This window comes from Phalacrocorax carbo, chromosome 8 (assembly GCF_963921805.1).
Source record: "Phalacrocorax carbo chromosome 8, bPhaCar2.1, whole genome shotgun sequence".
In the NCBI taxonomy this organism is placed as follows: Eukaryota; Metazoa; Chordata; class Aves; order Suliformes; family Phalacrocoracidae; genus Phalacrocorax; species Phalacrocorax carbo.
This window is the reverse complement of record NC_087520.1, coordinates 12,139,718-12,159,584: the sequence shown is the minus strand read 5'-3', so window position 1 is coordinate 12,159,584 and position 19,867 is coordinate 12,139,718. Positions and strand designations below refer to the sequence as shown.

The 19,867-nt window shown below is 51.3% G+C and overlaps 1 protein-coding gene across 2 annotated transcripts in view; it reads left to right on the top strand.

Moving 5' to 3' along the window:
- The window catches only part of SH3PXD2B (SH3 and PX domains 2B), an 82,351-nt gene extending 64,529 nt beyond the window's left edge, over positions 1-17,822 (top strand). For both annotated transcript variants that reach the window (XM_064458724.1, XM_064458726.1), the window contains 7 exons: positions 5,577-5,711; positions 7,210-7,314; positions 9,349-9,466; positions 10,735-10,961; positions 11,541-11,590; positions 12,085-12,210; positions 13,130-17,822. In XM_064458724.1, the coding sequence (XP_064314794.1) occupies positions 5,577-5,711; positions 7,210-7,314; positions 9,349-9,466; positions 10,735-10,961; positions 11,541-11,590; positions 12,085-12,210; positions 13,130-14,626 (2,258 nt within the window). In that variant the 3' untranslated portion in view covers positions 14,627-17,822. The remainder of the gene's footprint in view (positions 1-5,576; positions 5,712-7,209; positions 7,315-9,348; positions 9,467-10,734; positions 10,962-11,540; positions 11,591-12,084; positions 12,211-13,129) is intronic.
- Positions 17,823-19,867: the final 2,045 nt, after the last annotated feature.

Genomic DNA, 19,867 nt, shown 5'->3' with positions numbered 1-19,867 from the left:
GATGCTCTACCTCTGCTCCTCAAGACTAGTTGTAGGATGCATATGAAAAGCATATATTGTTCTCTTGAACAGTGGCTCCTGGTTTTGATCTGTTCTCACAGGCAGATCATAACTGGGTACTCTCCTGATTGACTAGCACAAGTTTACCAGTGTAGCTAAAACCTTCAGACAATATTTTCTCCTCAAACTCTGACTGCTGCAAGGTGTGTCTTCAAAGCTGGACCTTGGGATGGTCCTTGTATAGCTCTCATGAGCCATTTGCAAGCACAGACTGCAGTTTTTATACCATCTTGTGCTAAAGTGGTGGGTCTTCAACTAGCTTTGGAGGCACAGAGAAGTCTCTGGCTGTGGGTGGGGACAAAAACAGGCTGCAATTTTTTTTTTACTTCTCTCTTTTGATAAAACAGAGGCAAAATAGAGATACAGTCTCCCTCATCTTGAAAAATTCTCTTGTGCGCTGGCTCAGCAGGAATATTTGGTGAATAAGGAAAAGGTGTTATGTTTCGCTATGAGATTAGCGTGTGTTTAGATCACTTTGAATCCAGTCCACTTACGTTAGGCAAGAGAATTGAAGACCTCTCTAGGGTTGAGGAGAAGAGGAAGAAAACTTCTGCTGCATAACTCAGCTCTTTGAGGGCAAAATTCAGTTTAAGGATGACTGCTTAAGAAGCAGGAGCTTTTCTCCTCTTTGTGTACACAGCTTTGTCCTGCCTTCCCACTGCAGGTTTATGGGCAGCTTCATTCTGCCATCCTGTTGGCATGACAGGTTTATACATGACACAGGGATGTTGCTGAGGTCAAAGAGAAAATGCTCTTTGGGATGCTCTTTGCTTGGCACTGTTGAGAGAGAGGGAACAGGGAGAGTTTGGATAACATCCAAGCCAGAGCCCATCCTGGCAGGGCAGGATGTGATGTTTTGCCCATGTCACCTGGCATATGTGCAGTACCCATCAGGAAAAGATGTTTCCATGCAGTAAGGTTACAAAGGGCCGATGCCTTGTGCCAGATGTGTTCAGAGACTCCTCTCTGTCTTGCATTTTCTGGCAGCAGAAATAGTGTTTGGTTCTGCTGCTGTCACCCCAAATCCTCTTATACCTTGTGGAAGTCCCTGATTGTTGATTATTTCCTCAAGCCAGGCCTGCTTTGAGGTAGCAAATATGCAGCAAGACACAAAAAAGGCTCTTTCAATAGGGAATCTCCCTGAGGAGGGGGCAAGCAATAGCTGTTCAGAAACAAAACCAGCAAGAATTGTTTCCCAATTTCTTATTTCTCCCAGCATTGCCAGAGGGGGGGGGAGCTGCTTTTCAGGAGAACGTGGGAGCTCCTGAGCTCCTGGCACAGCAAACCCTGTTTTGAAATGGGATTTTAACAAACACTGGGATGAGAAGCGGGTTTTAAAGTGCTGCCTGCCTTCAGTCTTCTGTGGTGACCAAGAGACTCAAGTGACATTAGCTGTTGCAAGGAGGGCCTGTTGTAAGTTAGCACTGGAAATAAAATCTTCTTCCTCTGCTGAGTTTTTTTACCAGTATTTTTAATCCCACATGCCTGTGATCCTTAGGCATGGGCCCAGGGTCCATACAGCCTGCAACTTGCAGGGGGGTGGATTATTCCCCAGGCTCTGAAGACTGACTTGGCCACTGATTTAGGTACATCTAAAAGTAGTCATCGTATCAGTCCTCAAGACTGTTTTGAGCATTTCTATTCACTCCTCCTCTCGCAGTTCAAAAGAAAGCACAGATGGAGAGTCATGGGTTTTTTGCAGCACCAACTTAGTGCCGGGGAACCTGAAACTGCTGCCAGAGTTTGTATTTGGGTGGAGCTGCCCAAGGGGGCTGGGAGATAGCTCCCATAACCCCCTGCCAATTTTATTTTAGATGCTTTCTTGTGTGGCCACATCCCTTTTGCTGTGCCTGCAGTGGTGTAGAGACCCCAAACCACAGTATTCAGTCCAATGAGAGACAGTGAAAACACAGCTGTCATATCCTTCAGCAGCCATAGGGGGACCTTTCTAAAACTCCATTGGTGAATGGTATTTCCATGTGATTATTTTCCAGTTCTGGAAAGATCCCTGGAGAGATGAGAGGGCTTGCAGAGAGTACAGCACAACATCTAGTGCCCATTTCACATGTGAGCAGGAAGAAACTCACATTTGCAGTACTGATCGTCACAAACTCTTCAGGTCTGGGAGAGGAGGGGCTGTCCTGAGAGCAGAGGCCAGAGGACTAGGAGGAAGAAACTTTATCCAAAGTCGGATAAACCATGACAGTTTTGGAAGGCGCATTAGGCAGGGGCTAGAGTGTACAGCAAGGGCAGGCTTCAGAAACAAATACCTGTGCCCCCTCTTTTATTTCAGTCCTGAGCTCTCTGTTTCCCTCTGGGGTCATCAGTGTCCAAGCCCCATAAGAAAGTCCTCCCTTTTGGCACTGATACTGGAAAGCCTGGAAGTGGAAAGGCATGTTGCAGGAAATGTTGCAAGCAACTCTGTATCTCTGAGATTTCCCACCTGGTTTTATACTTCTCAACATTTTGGGTGAATGGCCAAGTTCCTGGTCAAACAAAACCTGCAAAGATTTATGGGCTGACCCATCACTCATATGTGATGTGTCTTGAGAGGAAGGTCACCGTGCTGAGCAGTCCTTGGCTTGGTAGCTGGGATGTGCACTGCCTGAAGGCAGCTTCTGCCTGGCCCTGCCTGCAGAGCTGAATGCATCTCCCCGGCAGCTCTCCTGCATCAACAGCAAGCATCAGTTCTGCAAGTCCAGTCCAAGGACCTCAGTGGTCTCTTGACTCAATGCACATTCCTTCTCTAGGCCACGTTTGTGTCAGTCTCACAAGTGAGGGGTGTTCAGGATACACAGTCTGTGCTCCTGCCCACAGCTGTCTGCAAAACTCACTCTCTTGTGGTCCCTGGACTGTACTACTGTTTCCTCCCCTCCCCAGCTGCAGAGCTTTAGTACTGTCTCCATCTTAGGTGGTAAGGTTTACACCACTGCTATTTTTAAGAGCCTAAGTCTGCCCATAAATAGGATGTTTTGTTGTTAACTTAAGTGTGTATTTTTGTGATTGAGTACGATTATGCCAGGTGAAGGCGCTCCTGAAATTAACTCCTACTTCTTCCTCCAAGCTCAGTTTACCACTTCTGTTGCTGGTTTAGTAGGTACATTGGAGGATCCAGAATAGCCTGCTGAAACTACAAATAGCCTCAGAGCAATGGGTGTAATTATAGCGAGGGAGGCAGAAAGGAGAGTACTTCTCTCTTCCTGTAGCTGTTATGCTTCTCTCAGGGGCTGGGTAGATCCTCTGATCACTTCAAGCACAAAACTTTAATTGAGCTAGTAGAACAGATAGTCCTAGCATCCGCCATTCACTTTAGAGGGCTATTTTTAATTCTGTCTGGTGCCCCACCTCTGGGTTTTGGCATGGATGAAGGTTTCATTAGCGGTAACAAATCCTCTGCACTTGGTCAGCTCAACTGGAGCTCTGCAGAGTGCTGTTTATAGCAGAATAGCACAGACAATTTGCCTCCTCTTCCTTTAAATAAGACTGTCCTGAAGGCACATTGTTCATTTAAATCTTTTTTGTGGTCCTTCTTTCTCAGAATCAGTTTGAGAGGTTGTGACCTTCGGCACAGGAGAACTTCTCTGGGGGGCAGCAGAGCATCCTAGGATTGCTGAAGACCTGTTAGATCTTGTCCATCCCTACTCATCTCTCTTGTTCCGATCATTGCAGGATTGTGCCTTGCAATAGATTCCCCCTTAGGAAAGATCTTTTGTCAGGCTGAGACCTCTCACATGACGGGGGAGCCATGGGAGTGTAGGTGCACTTGCCCATAGAAACTTCTTCCTGATACATAGCCTGAATTTGTCTTTGCTGCATTTTGCCTTTATATCCCAAGGGACCATCGTTCTCTGTCATTTATTTCTCACACCCTTTAGAGACTGGGAGGTAATCGTCCCATGTATCTGCCATGCCATAGCAGCTAGAGGGCTGGGCCAGATGTGGTTTCTGCCCCAAGCCAAAACTTGAGGCAAAACTCAGAGTACGTGCACAGCCCCTGTAAATTTGACTTAACGCCCATGACAATGTGTGTGATTCTTTTGTATCACTCGTACTGTAATAATTAACACTACCCTATTTCCAAAGCACTTGGCAAATATTAATTAATTCTTACTGCACCTGGGGAGAGCAGGGTAATATAATAGTGTCATCTGACAGATTGCAAAGCCACAAGGCAAAGTGTTGTGTTGGAGGCCAGAGCCAGGGCTTGGGGTGGAGGGGAGTCATAGGCAAGAGTTTCTGACACATTTTTGCTTCTTGGAGGCTTTTGGAGGCAGATGGGGAAGTGCTGCTGGTACTCTGGGTAATTGAACGCCTTGTGGCTGGTTTGGCAGGAGGCTGAGCCTGAGCAAGCGCCCTGCTCAGTGGGGCTGAACAGGCTGGACTCAGCACTGAGCTCACACAGTGCCTGCTCATATGGGCCAGCAAAGCCCTAGGTCACTTCGTGGTCTCCCTGCACATAGCAAGCCTCGTGCATATGTGGGAAACGGGTAGGTTTGCTCAGTGTATAGGGACAACCTTGGGGCCATGTTTCTAAAACAGAGGTGCGAGCGGGAACCTCTGTTGCAGTGCTACCATAGCAAACAATTTCAAGCGAAGGGGGTGCATCTATGTCCAGAGCACTCTCCTAAATGAAAATGTGCTTGGAAAATACAAGCTGTCCTTGCCCTGCTGTGCCTGGCTGCTGGTCCCCTGACAGAGGAGGGGGCTGGCAGCACTCCCAGGTGCCCCCTGGCCTTAGCCCACAGTGCCACCTGCAGCCTGCCTGGGCTCCGCAGAGCCACTGCCACAGCACCCAGCGCTCCCCACTGCACCTGTCTCTCTTCTGGGTATTAGGCCCCTTTCTGGCCAAAGGAAAGCTTTGCTTCTGGCTCCTGCCCCTTTGCTCTTCCTTGGGGTATTTTTTTTTTTCATTTCTGACATGAAATTGGGATCTCCAGCAGGAGGAGCAACAGGAGGAGCTGAGCAGTGTTAGTGGAGCAAATAACAGAGAGGGCAAACCATGCTTCCAGGTTGTCAGAAGGCGGCTGAAATATATAAGGGCAGTGATGGCAGGGGGACACTGCTCTGTCCTACAAATGCCTCGCCATGTGGCTGTCCAGACTTTTTAGCCAGGACCAGCAAAACTCACTGCAGGTTGTGTGTACTGAGCTGGTCCATGTGCTGGGGCAGCTGATGCCAGTGCACGGGAGACTGTCCTGAGCCCCCCTCAGCCTCCAACATGTTCCTGTGCGCTTCCATGGTGGTGGTGGGGTTGCTTGGATGGCTCTCTCTGTGGGCAGGAAGGTGGGTATCAAATGAAAGGTCTCACCTGGCCATACCCATCTCACCTGGCTGCTGGTTTGGTCTCTTCTCCTCCTCACTCTGCCCAAGTTTCTGGCTCACATCTCTCACGCTGGGGTCCCCAGGGTGTCCCGGAGCTGCTCGCAGACGAGCAGGTGTTTGGGAGTGGTGGCCCACGCTCTCAGGAGCTGGTGCTAACCCTGGCACACGGGTCGGTTCTTGGTCCCCCTGTGCAGGAGCTGACTCTGCATCGGTTGACCCCTTGGTGCTGGAGCAGTATGTCGTGGTGGCGGACTACCAGAAGCAGGAGAGCTCCGAGATCAGCTTGTGCGTGGGCCAGTTGGTGGATATCATTGAGAAGAACGAATCAGGTACAGAGTTTGGCTTGGCAGAGGGCTTTGGGTCTACTCCGTGTCACAGAGCAGGGGCAGGAATAGCAATCCTGTATTGTGTTTTCCTAATACAACCTTAAGCAAAACAGCCTCCAGGCACCTCACAGGGATGTCCATGAATGGTCAGTTGAGGCGGGACGTGGAGGAAGTGGCTTCAGTCTGCAGGCTGTCTGTATGGATGTGGACAGGACTTCAGGGCTGTCCCTAAAGGAAGGATCTGATTACCCGTGTGCTGAGCGCCAGGCACCGTCCATCTTTTACAGTTTCTGCTTTATGCTTCTTCATGCTGAAAAACTTGGTCAATGGATCCTGTGGACAAAATCCATTCCCAGAGTTGGCAGGCTTGTTTTATTGACAGTGGGGGACCCTCATGGTGCCCATGAAAGCCCCCATTGTATATTCACAATTCCTGCCTCTGAACACAGTGAAGCACCCGGCCATGGAGCAGGGCAGGCAGCCGAGCTATTTGCTTGCTTCAAATCTTAAACTTGTTCTTAACCTCTGCAAAGGGATTGATTCATGTCATGGGCCCAGCTTCTGGAGTTTGTTGAAAAGGGGAACTTATTCCCTGAAGTTAACAGCAGTTGTTTAGGTGGGTTTAAAGATAAATTGTGATAACAGATTTTAAAATTCTGGAAACCTGGTCCCCAGAGGATTAGTTGTACCAGCAGCTGTTCGAGAATGGGGAAAATAAAAGCAACCCTGAAGCAAGTGAAACCTATTAGCACAGCCAATTCAAAAGATACGGCAAATAATTTATTTATCAAATATCAGCCCTGGTTTTCCCTCCCATGCAGGTAGCTGCTGATTCCCTCCTTGACAATCTAGTTGTCTTTATAAATAACTCACTGGTGACATTGAGGATAACGCATGGTCTTTATTTTTTTCCCCTACATACACAAATAGCTTGTACTTCTAATAACAGAAGAGTGCATGTTTATTTTGATTGGACACTGAGGGTGGCCCAGAATTGCTCGTCTGGCCACGTTTCTGCTGGGAGAGCTCATGTTTTAATCCTGCATTTGCTCTTAGCTTTTAAAATTTGCTGTTTCCACAAATGTAAAGAAGGTGAGAGCACAGCAGGAGTCGGCTATCGATTTGCAGACAGTGTATTAATCTCTGCTAATTGGCCTGGGCTTGCTGACCCAGACTGAGGGAAAATGAACCACAAATGAAAAAAAAAAAGAAAAAAAAAAAAAAGGAAAGCAAACGTGATGGCTGGAGCCATTCAGTTCTCAGAGTCTCTCCCATTTTTCATCGGGAGGGAACTGTACATTTAGATAGCATTCTCTTGTGCTGCTGTCTGTGTTCCACTTGAAATAGAGCTTGGCTCAATTGCTTTGGGGTCATCCCAGCCTCCCATGTAGGCAGCAAGGACAGGGAAAAGCCCCCCTGGCTCATGGTTTGGAGGGTGGGAGGGAGTGAGTTTTTGGCTGGTAGGAGCCCTTGGCTGAGCCACCTGCTGTTTTATTCTCAGGCTGGTGGTTTGTGAGCACATCAGATGAGCAAGGCTGGGTGCCAGCGACCTGCCTGGAGGCCCAGGATGGTGTCCAGGATGAGTTCTCAATGCAGCCCGATGAAGGTAAGAAGCTGCTGGAGACATCTGCTCAAGCCTCTTTGTGCTGAACTGCACTGAACTGCTCGCAGGACTGCTTAGCCCTCCCTGACTTAGGCAGGGCAAGAGCCAGGGAAGGACAAACCCACACATGCTGATCAGTCATGTCTGCCCATAATGGTCCTGCCTTCCCCAGTGCTGTAGCAGGAGTGGGGCAGCTGGCTGCTGGCAGTGTAACTGCTGACTTCTCTGCTCCCTCACAGAGGGGCTGAAGGTGCCACATCCAGGGAACACCCAGTTCTGCCGTTCTGATGCCTCCTTTAGGCCCCAGGGAGCTGTTTTACCTGCACTGGAGGAGGAGCAAAGCTCAAGTCCTAGGACAATTCCCTTGTCTTCTAAACCCTTGCAGAACAAAGAGCATGCATGAGCTCACATTATGAGACAGCAAGGTTGTAACCTTTGCTTAAAGCGAATCTGAAATGCCCCTGGAGAACGCATCCTTCCCATTGACAGGGGAAGCCCCTTCCTTGGGGAGATGGAAGTGGGAGGGGAAGTTCAGACCAGGGAGGCCCCCCAGAGGGCTCTAGGCAAGTACAGTCTCTGTGCCACTCTCTGGTGTCAGCCCTGTCTCTTGGACCTGAACTGCCACCTCCTTACATCCTCTCTTGTCCTTCTCCTGCTTCCCCAACATGCTCTTCCCAGTCCCATGGAGATACTGGTCTCTGCCCAGGCACGTTGGCCGCCGTCGGACTCTTGGGGACTTGTACACCAGTGGATGGGGTCAAGGTGGACTTTAGAGAGTTGTTCATCTGCCCATGTTTTGTGCTTGGAGCCTTGTTTGCATGTTTGTTCACTTTGCATGTGATGGACCCTGTCATATCAGTCCTCAGTGCATTCTCTACATGCTTCTCAGCCTTCCATTATGCCCACTCATGTACACGTCTCTTTCCTCTATCAGCTATTCCTTCTAACTTGTTGAGGCTTGTTTTGTGTAGAGAGGGTGGAGTTTCTGCTTTCCCCCAATACACATATGCAGACTTCTTGCAGCTGCTGCCTTAGTTCCTGTAAGAGTAACTCCTCTGAGCCATAGCCCAGGGCAGGTGGCTCAGATGGGGTCAGGTGGAGAAGAGCCAGCTTGGTTTTGTTGGATGTGACAGGGCATTTACTGCTATGACTCATTTGCGTGAAGGGGGTGGGAAATCAGGCCCTTCGAGGGCTGTGCTTCTCCAAGAAGACTAAGACAGGAAACGTGCACAGTGGGGATATATGAATGTCCAGAGGTGTGGATTTTCGAGGTAGACTTTTCCCAAAATGTCCTTCCCTGTTATGGCACGGCTTAAGCACAGGCAGTTGGTTTCCTGAGTTTCCTCCAGAGGGGACAGGACAAGGCGAGGGAGAGGGGTGGATGGCTGGACTTGTTTGTCTGACACATTGTCTGCATGGCTGTTAGGATATTTCCCTTCCTCTTGAAGGGAAGAGCATCCATGTCCCTGCTTACTGTTGTTTGGTCTAGTGGACAGGACATCGGACTCCTCCAGGCTCACCACGCGGCTTTGACCCACCTGTTGAACAGGGTAGTTCATGTACACCTGCGGCTGCAAAGTGATTTGAGAGCTGTGCATAAGAGCATGGTGGGGGGGGGTGTGTGTGTTATGCCCTGATGTCTATGGGATTTCTTTCCCTCTGTAGAGGACAGTTCTTTAAAGGCTCTGAGAAAAAAATTTTAACTGAAATGGATGCATGGAAGGTTTCTGTGAAGAGCAGGTGAAAGGAGAATTGTCATATAAAAGGTAGTGTTTACTCATAAGGGAGAGGAGGAACTGTTTTAGACAACTTCTTAGACCAGACTAGCTCACCAAAGCTTACATTCCAAAATGCAGCCATGTTCGTTTTTAAATACATTTCATTGGCATTTCTTTTATGAATGGTTGTGTATCTCTGTGTGTTTGCACCTGTACTACAACAGGAATCATCATTATATAAAACACTTAACAGTTGCTCAACTGAGTCCAGGCTTCTGTAAAACAATATCTCTGTGAAACTGCACTTTCTTCCCAACAGAGGAGAAGTACACTGTTGTTTACCCATATACCGCAAGAGACCAGGATGAAATGAACCTGGACAAAGGGGCTGTGGTGGAAGTGATCCAGAAGAACCTGGAGGGCTGGTGGAAAATCAGGTACCATCCCTACCTCTTCCTCTTCCCTCGCACTGCATCTGGGACTGTGCAAAGCAGAGACCTGATGCGTGTGGGATGTACAGTCCAAAGGCGAGTCTAGGGTATTGGGAAGGGCAGAGTATCAGAACTCATTTCTCTCCATCCCTACAAAGACTAGCTGACGTTCAGAGCTTCAGCCAGGCATAGGTGTGGTTAAACATCTTTAAAATCCCTGTTTCCTGTGCTGGGAGGTGGACTGCATCATGGCATCACATGCCCCAACAGTGCAAAGGGAACCGGTATGAGAGCATTAGAGTTATGTCACGTGCTGCTGATAGTAGAACCATTGAGTGTCCTGGAGGCAGGCTGGATCCTCTGACTGTGTTAGGAGGCTCCTGCAGAGAAGGTCCGTTGTCCGGGGCAGGTCTGCTGTGTGCAGGGTGTGCTGAGGCCAAAGACTCCAGATCGTCCCGAGCTGATACTTGTTTTCTCCTGGAAGCTCATTTTCTGTCATTTGTGGTGTAGCAAACAGCTGAACTTGAGCAGGGTGGGAGCACACGCTGCAGTTTTCTTAACCTTACATTGAACCTCTGGTCTTGGCAGCAACAAATCCCCAGAAAAAGGTCCATTGACTTTTTAAGCAGAGGAGAGCTGCCATGAGAGCTCTAAAGGCAGTTACAAGCCCAGTATCTCGTGCCATCTGAGCATAGTGGCTGCAGCCCAGCCAGTGAGGAGAGTCTCTTACGCTGGTGTGGGACCCTCCAGCATGGCAGGGAGACTCCACCGATGCAGTTTTGCAATCAGATCGCAGGGCTGCTTTATTTCCTGAACAGTGCCGATTGAGAGCAGGGAAGGGATCCAGGGTCCAGTGCTCGGGCAGAGGGCTTATGCTTTCTCCAAAGACCAGGTGCATCAATCCTAGCAGCAGCGCTCTGGTTTTCCCCTCTGCTTCCCCTGCCAGTGCACCCTGAAACAATGCCATTGCTGAGGTGAAAAGGAAATTGGGCTTTGCAGCGTTACCAGTCCTCAGCCCACTGGCTGCAGCTGGCTTGCACAGGAGCATTAGTCATGGCTGGAGCTCTCAAGGTGCCCACGTGCCACAGAGCATGACACCGTTTTGCCTAGATTGTGCAGTACCTTCAGTCAATGCATGTCCTGAGTCTGGCTCTGTGGATGTCTGATGGCTCAACACCACTCGAGCACAGTGGGTCGCTCATCCGAGAAGGGCTTGTGGCCCTGATGCAGCGTGGGGGCTCTGCACAGTGATGCTGCCGTTGTTGCCACTGCAGGTACCAGGGCCAAGAAGGCTGGGCCCCTGCCTCCTACCTCAAAAAGGGGAATGGAGAGATGTTCTCGCAGAAGCTGGGGTCAGGCTCCTCCGCTCATTCATGTGCCTTGGATCTGGATGGCATCTCCCGGCAGCAGGTCGTGGCAAGCCGAGAGAAGGACGGGCTCGCTGGCCAAAAGGATGGGAGATTCGACAGCCGTCCCCTGCCCAATGCTGACATCCGACGCAGTAAGTGGCCAGTCAGGAGGAGGCCAATGGTGTCTGGGGTGTCAGCACAGCCTTTCCTGCAGGCTTTTGGGTGACATAACGGTGTGTGAGGGAGGCAGAAGACTTGCAGATGCTGTGAGCTCTGCAGCAAGGTCTGGAGGTCACATTGCAGAGGCAGATGGGACATAAGCACAGTGCTGCCCAGGGACCTGCTCAGGATCAGCAAATGTGATAAAAGCCTCCCCCCTCCCAGACTGGAGATACTCTCCTCTCAGAAGTTGGGGCATTTTAACCCCTCTGCAGGCCAGGTCTTCTGGGTCAGGCCTGCAGTGAAAAAGGAATTTCATGTGGTAACCTCAGCTGCATTGCCCAGCAGCAGCTGATGGTGTGGAGCTGGTTCCTCTTCCAGAGGGATGCCCTCTAAAGCTGGGTCACCCATGCCACTCAGGGTACCAGACAGGCAGGTTCCTCCTTTAGCTTCCTAGCCCATGGGGCAGGCTTGGTCCTTGTCTTTCTGTTTTCTCTTTCATTTCTCTTTCGTAAACGCATGTGTGACCAAAAACCAGAAACTCAACAGCATCTGAAATTCTTCCTCCACAGAGTCACCAAAGATGAGGCAGAGACCACCTCCTCGCCGAGATCTCACCATAGTAAGTGCCAGCTGATGTCAAAGAGTAGCAACAGCAAAGGGAGTTGGAGAGGAGCACTGAAAGGAGCTCTGGTCACTGGTTATTCTTTGCCTGGGATCTTGCCCCTGTACCATGGGCTCTGCTTTTGGTCAAGGCTGGAGTATGCATACCGCCTCCCTGTTGTCTTCAGTCTCTTCTCTTTGCATGTGGGCTTTAACTTAACTTTTGGCCAGTCTGTCCCACAAGACTGGGTTGCAAGTGGGAGGCTGCAGACTGGCTCTGTCGCTCTGCAGAGGGTGACTTTGCTGTCATCCAGAGCTCTGGCGCTGAGCAATTTTCTGCTCAGCCTGGAAATGGTTTGCTGGTTTGTGTTGATGAGGGTACTGCCTGGGCACAGCTAATCTCCCTGGTTGGCCATGCTGGCTTGTGTCTCTGCAGGCTGGTGGTCTGTGTGGATGTTGCGTTGCACCTTCCGTAGAAACACACTTGATGGGTTTTCTTTTTTCTTGTCACAGCCGCGTGGTTTGAACCTGCCTAAACCTCCTGTTCCTCCTCAAGTGGAAGAGGAATATTACACCATCGCTGACTTCCAGACCACCATCCCTGACGGCATCAGCTTCCAGGCAGGAATGAAAGTTGAGGTGAAACTGTCATCTTCTCTTCTCACATCTTCACATCAGTGCAGCACTCCTGACTCCCATTGGCCTGGGACCTGTTTCAGGCAGGAGCTCCCTCTCCAGGCAGGGAACATCTGCTCACCATGGTATTCTACGTGGAAGCTGAGCATGTTTGTGCACACTATTGCCTCTGTGGACTGTTAACATCCCAGGGCTCTCCTGGAGTGGGAGAGAAACCTATATGAGCTTATGAGACTTTGGAGTCCCTGGTGCTCTTGGTGGCCTCCTGTCCCCCAGGTGTGTGGGTGCTGTGTTGTCTGAGCTAGTGGAAATTATAACCACATCACTGCTGGGGGTAGAGATGATGTTTTTTTTCTTATTTAGGCCAGGTGTAAAGTTTAAAGCACTTGTGGAACTGCTTTCCTAGCACACCCGCTTTTGCTGGCAGAGTCCCTCTTGCAGATGTGATTTTGCTTTTCAAATTGTAAGCTGTGCCTTTCTAAGAGGATTTTTCCTTTATGACTGCCCCAGTCAGCTCCTCCCAGGTTCCAGCTCCACTTCTGGAGAATGCGGAGGCCAGATGGTTGCTGATCTGTGGAGTATTGCTGCCAGTTGATTGCTCCAACAGTGCCGCGCAGTGGCCACTGCCAGTACCCAGCATCCCAGTCCTGTCTCCCGGGCCAGATGGTGACAGCTCAGCTGCAGCTCCTCGACATGTCTATGTCATTCCTCGGTCTCATGGCACGCAGGTCCCCTTCCCTGGCAAAGGTCATTAGCAGGTTCCCCTCCTGTTAGGATAGCAGTCCCATGATTACATGGCTTTTGGTTACCAGGACAGGGAGGCACCAAGGGCATATACCACCCTGACATCATTTCAGAGACACGTAGCATCCCCTCTTGTGCAGAGAGGGCTCCTGTCTGAGGTTTTCTTTCCTCTTGGCAGGTTATTGAGAAGAACCTGAGCGGCTGGTGGTACATTCAGATTGAGGAGAAGGAAGGCTGGGCCCCCGCCACATTCATCGATAAGTACAAGAAAACCAGCAATGCGTCCAGGCCGAATTTCCTGGCTCCACTACCCAACGAGATGGCCCAGCTCCGGCTCGGTGATGCCGCAGCCGATGGCAGTGCCAGTGAGGAATTGACAGGACCATGCCGTCCTCTGCCAGAGGCTCCTCCTAATGGTACAGACTGTGGTGGGAAGTGGGCCAAAGACTGGAAGGGGAAGGAGGCTCCCAAGAGTGGGGACCTAGCCTTTGCCAGTGGTTACGAGGAGATCTCAGACCGTGACACGGAGGAGAAGCCCAGCCTGCCACCCAGGAAGGAGTCCATCATTAAATCGGAAGGTGAGTTAATGGAGAGGCAGAGGCCTCCCCCCAAGCCCCCGGGCATGATTTTGCCCATGATCCCACCTAAGCAGTCAGTGGCCCCGAAGGACAGCAAGAAGCCTGAGTTGAAACCAGAGAAGGGCAAACTCTTCCAGCTGAAAAACGAAATGGGACTAGAATGTGGACACAAGGTGTCAGCCAAGGAAGTGAAGAAGCCAAACCTCCGGCCTATTGTTAAGCCAACCAAGCCAAAATCTGAGCCCGTGGAGGACAAGCCTGAGCCCATCACCCAGAACCCATTCTTGAAGTCAAGACCTCAGATCAGGCCAAAACCTGCTGCAGCCTCCCGAACTGACCCACCACCAGCTGATGATAAACTGGACATCTGCAGCCTGCGCAGCAAGCTTAGACCTGCAAAGTGCCCAGAGAAACCCTCCGAGCAGGACACCGCTCCTGGCGAAAGCTCCTTCAGTAACGCCGTGGTCTCTCTGGAGGCTTCTGGAAGGTTTCAGGAGCGACCAAGCACGGAAAGCAAACCCCTACCCAAGCTGGACAGCCACCCTGTGAAAGAGGCACAGCCCAAATCTCCTGTAGGCCCGGCAAACACTGTGGGTGCCAGGGAGCCCCCGCTGCAGCGCCCTGTTGTGCCACCCCGGAGACCACCCCCTCCAAAGAAAACTGGGGGTCCTGCCTCCAGCCCGGCAGCAGAGCTCAGGGCCCCGGCACGGGAAGTGCCTGAAATCAGGTCATCCCCGGTGCCAGGGAGGCCCATGCTGGTTCCTCCAAAAGCCAAGCCGTTCCTCTCTACCTCTGTCCAAGATGAAGCCAAAGTGAAAAGCAGCATAAGCCCAAAGGTCATATCCAAGCCAGTGGAAAGAGGGGAAGCCAAGGAGAGGACCTCAGCCCCAGTATCCAGTCCGGACATCTCCAGGGAAGCTCTCTATGTGGCAGTGGCAGATTTTGAAGGTGATGAGGAGACCAACAGCTTTAAAGAAGGGACTTTGTTTGAAGTTCGTGAGAAGAACAGCAGCGGCTGGTGGTTTTGCAAGGTCCTGACTGGGGGGCCATGCTGGGAGGGCTGGATCCCTTCCAATTACCTACGGAAGAAGCCATAGCCGCTCCTCTGCATGGCTGGACGTTCCCTGGTCTCTCACCTGAGTATTTAATTAGCAGATTAATTTATAGTTTTCTGTGAGGCTAGCTTTAAAAAAAAAAAGATAATAATTGAGATCCCACGCACCCCAGCTGGTGCCTGTTGGCAGCAGTGTGGAGGAAGCAGCTCAGCCTCCCTTCCCCACCCATACACTCCCACCCGCCCTCCTCCCCGCATCCTTCCCCCGAGCACTGTGCTCCTGTGGCCATGCCAGCAGCCTAGCTGTGCAGCCAGAGCTGCTCTGGCCAAGCTTTGTGGCATACAATGGCTACCATGGTTCTTTCTGCTGGGGAGATGGACCTTGATAGACATTTTTGCCACCTGTATGGGGAATTAAAAAGAAATATGGGGAAAAATAGCCAGGGAGAGAAGTATGGAACAGTGCCAATGAAGGACATCTGGCCGCACAAAAGGATTTGCCTTTCATTGAGGCTCAGGGTCACAGTCAAATGTTGTAGGTCATGTTGCTTAGTTCAGGTATGTAGCAGAGCCACAGGGAATGTGGCAAAAAGGAGGAATGATTGCTCAGAATGGGGTCCCTGTAGCTCTGCATGCACGTGCAGGCACAGGCATTGCTCTGGTTAAGGGCTGTGCCTTCCCCCCATGCATGCCATGGGACCATCCCTGGTCCTTCCCTGCTCTACAATGACAAATGTTAACTTAAACATCCTCCTGGTGGAAAAAAAAATATAGAAAAATATACACACGCACATATATAACAGGTCCTCTCTGTGCTGATCCAGGATGCTATGCAGGCCTCCCCCTTGCAGTATTACAACCACCAACAAGAGGTGTTTTGCTTCAGTAGCTGAAGAATACTATGCAAGGCATGGAGGACCAAAACGACCCCAAAAGCCCTGGGAAGAGGATGCTTTGTTTTCCTTCTCACACAGACTGCCCTGCCTGTTGGACTAATTGGGGACCACCCGTTCCCACGACCCACAGAGCTTTCCTGGGCTGGCAGGCAGCAGCCAAGAGGTGGGTCCTTCAGTAGGTGCTGATATTATCAAGTGCAATCGAGAATGTGGGAGTTCAGCTCCTCATCACAACCAGTTGCGAGGCATGTCTGGTGCTCAGGGGCTCCCTGCCTTGTTTGTCACCCCATCTGCCTGTCTTCCAGGTGCTTTCATTTCATCCTGTGTGGTGGGCTGTTTGGGGGCTTCGGGTCAAGCAGAGCCTGGGGTTTTTCTAGCTGCCATTCTTGCCTGCAGTGTTGCTTATCCCAGCAGGAGGATGAGCATGGATGAGCTGTCATTCCTCAGTGCTGCTTTCTTCCCTTCTGTACTTGGCTACTTGCAGATTCAGGGTCACATTTCTTTCTCTGGAAGAGCTTTAAACTCAACACCTCTGTGGGTTTCTTGCTGACCAAGCCGTTTGCCCTTTCTAGTCTAACTGCAAGTGCTGCAGCCGCAACTCCTCAGTTGCGTTGCTTTGCTGCTGAAAAATATTCTAGTTTTCCCTCTAATTTGAGGCTGCCAGAACTGAAGGAGTGTTCTTCACTCCCCAAAACACTCACTTCCTTCTCTGTCCCATATTTTCTACCCTCGAAACATGGAGTTGAAGATATCTCTGTACAGAATGAAAATGGTGATGCCTCAGGCCAGGGTCATTCTGGGAGGGTGATGGGGCAGTTTGTCCCAGCCCTGGTTTGATCTGATAGAGAAGTCCTGACCATCCCAGTCTGGCCTCATATCCAGAAGCCCCAAGGTTCAGTTTTAGCCGTGGGAATGCATGCACTCCAGTCTCCAGCTGATTCCTCTCCCTCCCACCTATGGCTTCTCTGGTGGCACATCAGCCTCTGATCAGGCTGACTCACCTGAGCTGGCAATAAGCAATACATCTGCAACCCAATCCAATAACAAAGCTCCTTGTGTGGCATGTTGCGAGGTGTTGATGTGCTCCCGAGAGAGTTGCAGGGTGGATTGGGGGAACAATGCTGCCTTGTTTCTGTGCATCTCTTGCTCCAGTAAGTCCCTTTTTCTTTGGAAAGGAATGGGGACAGGATAAGTTAAGGCAGAGCTGCCCAGTGACCCTACTGTATCTGGGGAGGGGACTGGACCTGTGTCCCCCATCCACTCTGGCACTTTCACGCAGGGGGTGGAAGGGCTATGTGCCCTTTCCCTGTGGCACTGCTCTGTCTTTACTGAATGGCCCTTTAATCTCAGAAGTGTCTCTCCCTTCTCTGTCTCAGAGACCTCACTGCCCCCTGCTTTCCTCAGAGGGGACAATGCTATTTCTGTTGCCTCTGTACTAAATGAGGGCTATTTCTGCTTTTGTCCCAGACTGAACCTCAGAACTGGTAGTGCTTCATTTTGCTGACACAAGTACTGTATTTGGCTCATTGAGCGTGTGACAGGATTGCTTCCTTGTTCCCAAAGACCTTCTAAGAAGGCAGGGTGAGTGCCCAAGGTGGGGGTCACCCTTGGCAGGGTGCCGACACCTCCAGCCGTACCCCTTCCTAGTGCACTTCCATCTGCAAAGGGACCACAGGCTGGACAACAGCTCCCATCGGGAAGATGCCAAGAGCCATTGGGTTGGCAGGGCTTTACCGCCCCCCCAACATCTGACATGTGCCCCCCAGTTCGGCAGCCACACATGCCCTCTGTACCTTGCATGTCAAATGTGGCCAAGATCCCTGACTACCTCGTGAGGAGGACGAGGGTGGCTGGGGTCTCATTTCCCTGAGCTTGGCCGCAAGTTACATCACCCCATCAGCCAAAGACCAACCTCCCTCCTTGCCCACCACCAGCGCAGCCCCAAGGCCGGGGCTTGGAGCAAGGAGGGGCATTCCTGCGGCTTGGGGCAGAAGAGGCGGGTGTCGGGGGAGTCCCACAGCTTGGCACATCCTTGGCAGGCTAGAGGCCCCTGCTGCACTCCGCTCCTTCTTGCAAGCTCTCGAAGACCATTTGTCTGTCCATGTCTCACTATATTATGTAAGCGTGTATCTACATTACTGTGGGCGGGTGGGGGGGGGTTCAGCGGATGGTAGATGTAGCTGTGTAAATGCCGTATCTATACTTTTACCATTAGGGGACTGATTTTTTTTTTTTATTCAGTGGGTTTTGCGGGGGGGGTTTTTTTTGTGTTTTGTTTGTTTGGTTTTTTTTTTTTAAGAAATAAAAAGAAACTGCTTGACTGGTTTCAAGCACCCTTGTGAACCCATGTCTGGTTGGTGTATGTCTGGGGGTGCTGCACAGCGGTTGTCTTGGGAGGTGGGCTGCTCTCCCACCTGGAGTGATGGCAGCTTGGCCAGGGCTGCTCGTTCGGGCTCTGGCACATGCTGTTTGTCGCTGCAATGGTGGTACTGGCAAGGAGCCCTGAGCCACTGAGCTGCACTCCCTTGTGCTGTGGAGCTGCCATCCCCAGGTGAAGCATTTCTCTGTCCTCAGGTGCTTTTCTCTGCCAGGAGGTGCTGCACGGGGGCTTGTGGCAAGGGTTTGTGGTTTTGATGCCCCTTGCAACAGTGCTGGGGCAGGTCACAATCCTCCGACTTTTGACTTATGATTCCTGGCCTTTAATAGCCCAGCTCCTCCATTGCCTCTGTGCCCCAGTTCACCTCATGGGTATCCCGTGCTGGAGGCACTGCAGGAGCAGGGTTCAGGTGTGGGTATGTGTGTTGTGTCTGTGCTCTGCTCTGGCCGGGGTGGGATGTTTCTCCTGTGCAGTGTGGCTGGGGGAGGGCTGCTGACATATCAACACTTCCCGTGTGGGGTTTTAGCCTGGTCCCCACTTTGCACTGTGTGTACTCTGGTGCTCATGAGAAGGAAAAAGGTCATTCCTGGGTTAAACCATGTTCAGCAAAGCTTTGCTTTTTCTTTCCATACCTATGACCCAGTAGACAGAGGAATGTTGCACAGCTGACCCTGCCAACCCTGCATCGGTGGGACATACCATCTATCCAGGCAGCCTTGGCTGTTTTCCCTGCCATGCACAGCAGTGCCTGGGAGCGGCAAGGGTCCTGGGGACCCTGACAGCTCCTTGGGTCTCACCTGTGGGCTCAAGCCCAGATGGGCATCCCAGCACACAGAGCAGCACAAGTTAGCAATCATGTTACTTTAGGCTCAAGCCAGCAGCTTAAGCCTGGTGATTTTGGGGGAAATGTGGGGTGGGGTGGTAGGGAAGAATACCTTGGTTTCCCCTGACAGCTGGTGTTCACTCACCTGCCTGCAGCACATGCCCTGTGCCAGGAGCAAGCGTCCACCCACCCATGCTCTGCGCAGCGCTTACACAGCAGCAGCCCAGCACACAGTACCTGCCCTGAGGCTGTCGCTTGCCACCCAGCAGCAGAGTACATTGGGGAGAAATTTGGGGCTTGTGACATATGCTGGAGTATCACACTAGTGGGGCCTGTCCCACCTCAGTCAGCTCCTTGCAGCTGGCACAGTGCCACACCGCATCCCCTTGGGCACGCTGCTCCTGGCACTGAGCAATGCAGGCCGCTGCCCAAATCTCCAGTGCCGCAAGAAGAGCTGGCAGAGTGTTAGAGTTGGGCTTTGTCCATGGGAGGCTCAGTTTGGGCTGGTACGTGCGTCATGGCACCCAGGCTGGCAGAGGGGAAGAGAGTAGAGGGGGGCTGCGGGCACAGGTGATGGGAGCGGGTAGCAGTCCTCCATGCTCTCCCCTGGGCTTGGGCCAGCAGCAGCTGGAGCAGACGCCTCACACTAATGCCAAGTGTGGTGCAAAGTCGCTCCCTGGCCTGAGACTGGCAGCATTAGTCTGTTGGCAGCTCACAAGCATCAGCTCTCTGGATAAAGTGGGGCAGCAGAGTTTATAAAAAGGCATTTTTGGCATAAATAGCCATTGTTGGGCTTTTTCGCCACCTGCGGCTCACAAGAGTTTTCATGCAAATGCTTAAATATGGCCATGTTCTTGCCAGGGCAGAGTTATGAATGGATTCTTCCACTCCACTTTAAACCACATTTGAATCTGCTTGACTGGTGTCTGGTTTCAGCAGGCCACATATTGGGATATAAACAGTTTGCAGAGCAGCCTTCTGTTGGCCTCTGCTTGTGAAATAAAGAGCCAAGCATCGCTACAAAACAAAACAAAAAGAAAAAAAAATAAAAAGCAGCCCTCCTGCCCGTGTCTGCATCAACCCCTCCCTGGGCCAGCCAGTGCAGTCCCCAGGCTGACACAGCCCCAGCACAGGCACAGGAGTGGGGCCAGGCTGGCAGCTGCCTTGCTTGACATGGTGCTGGTTCAA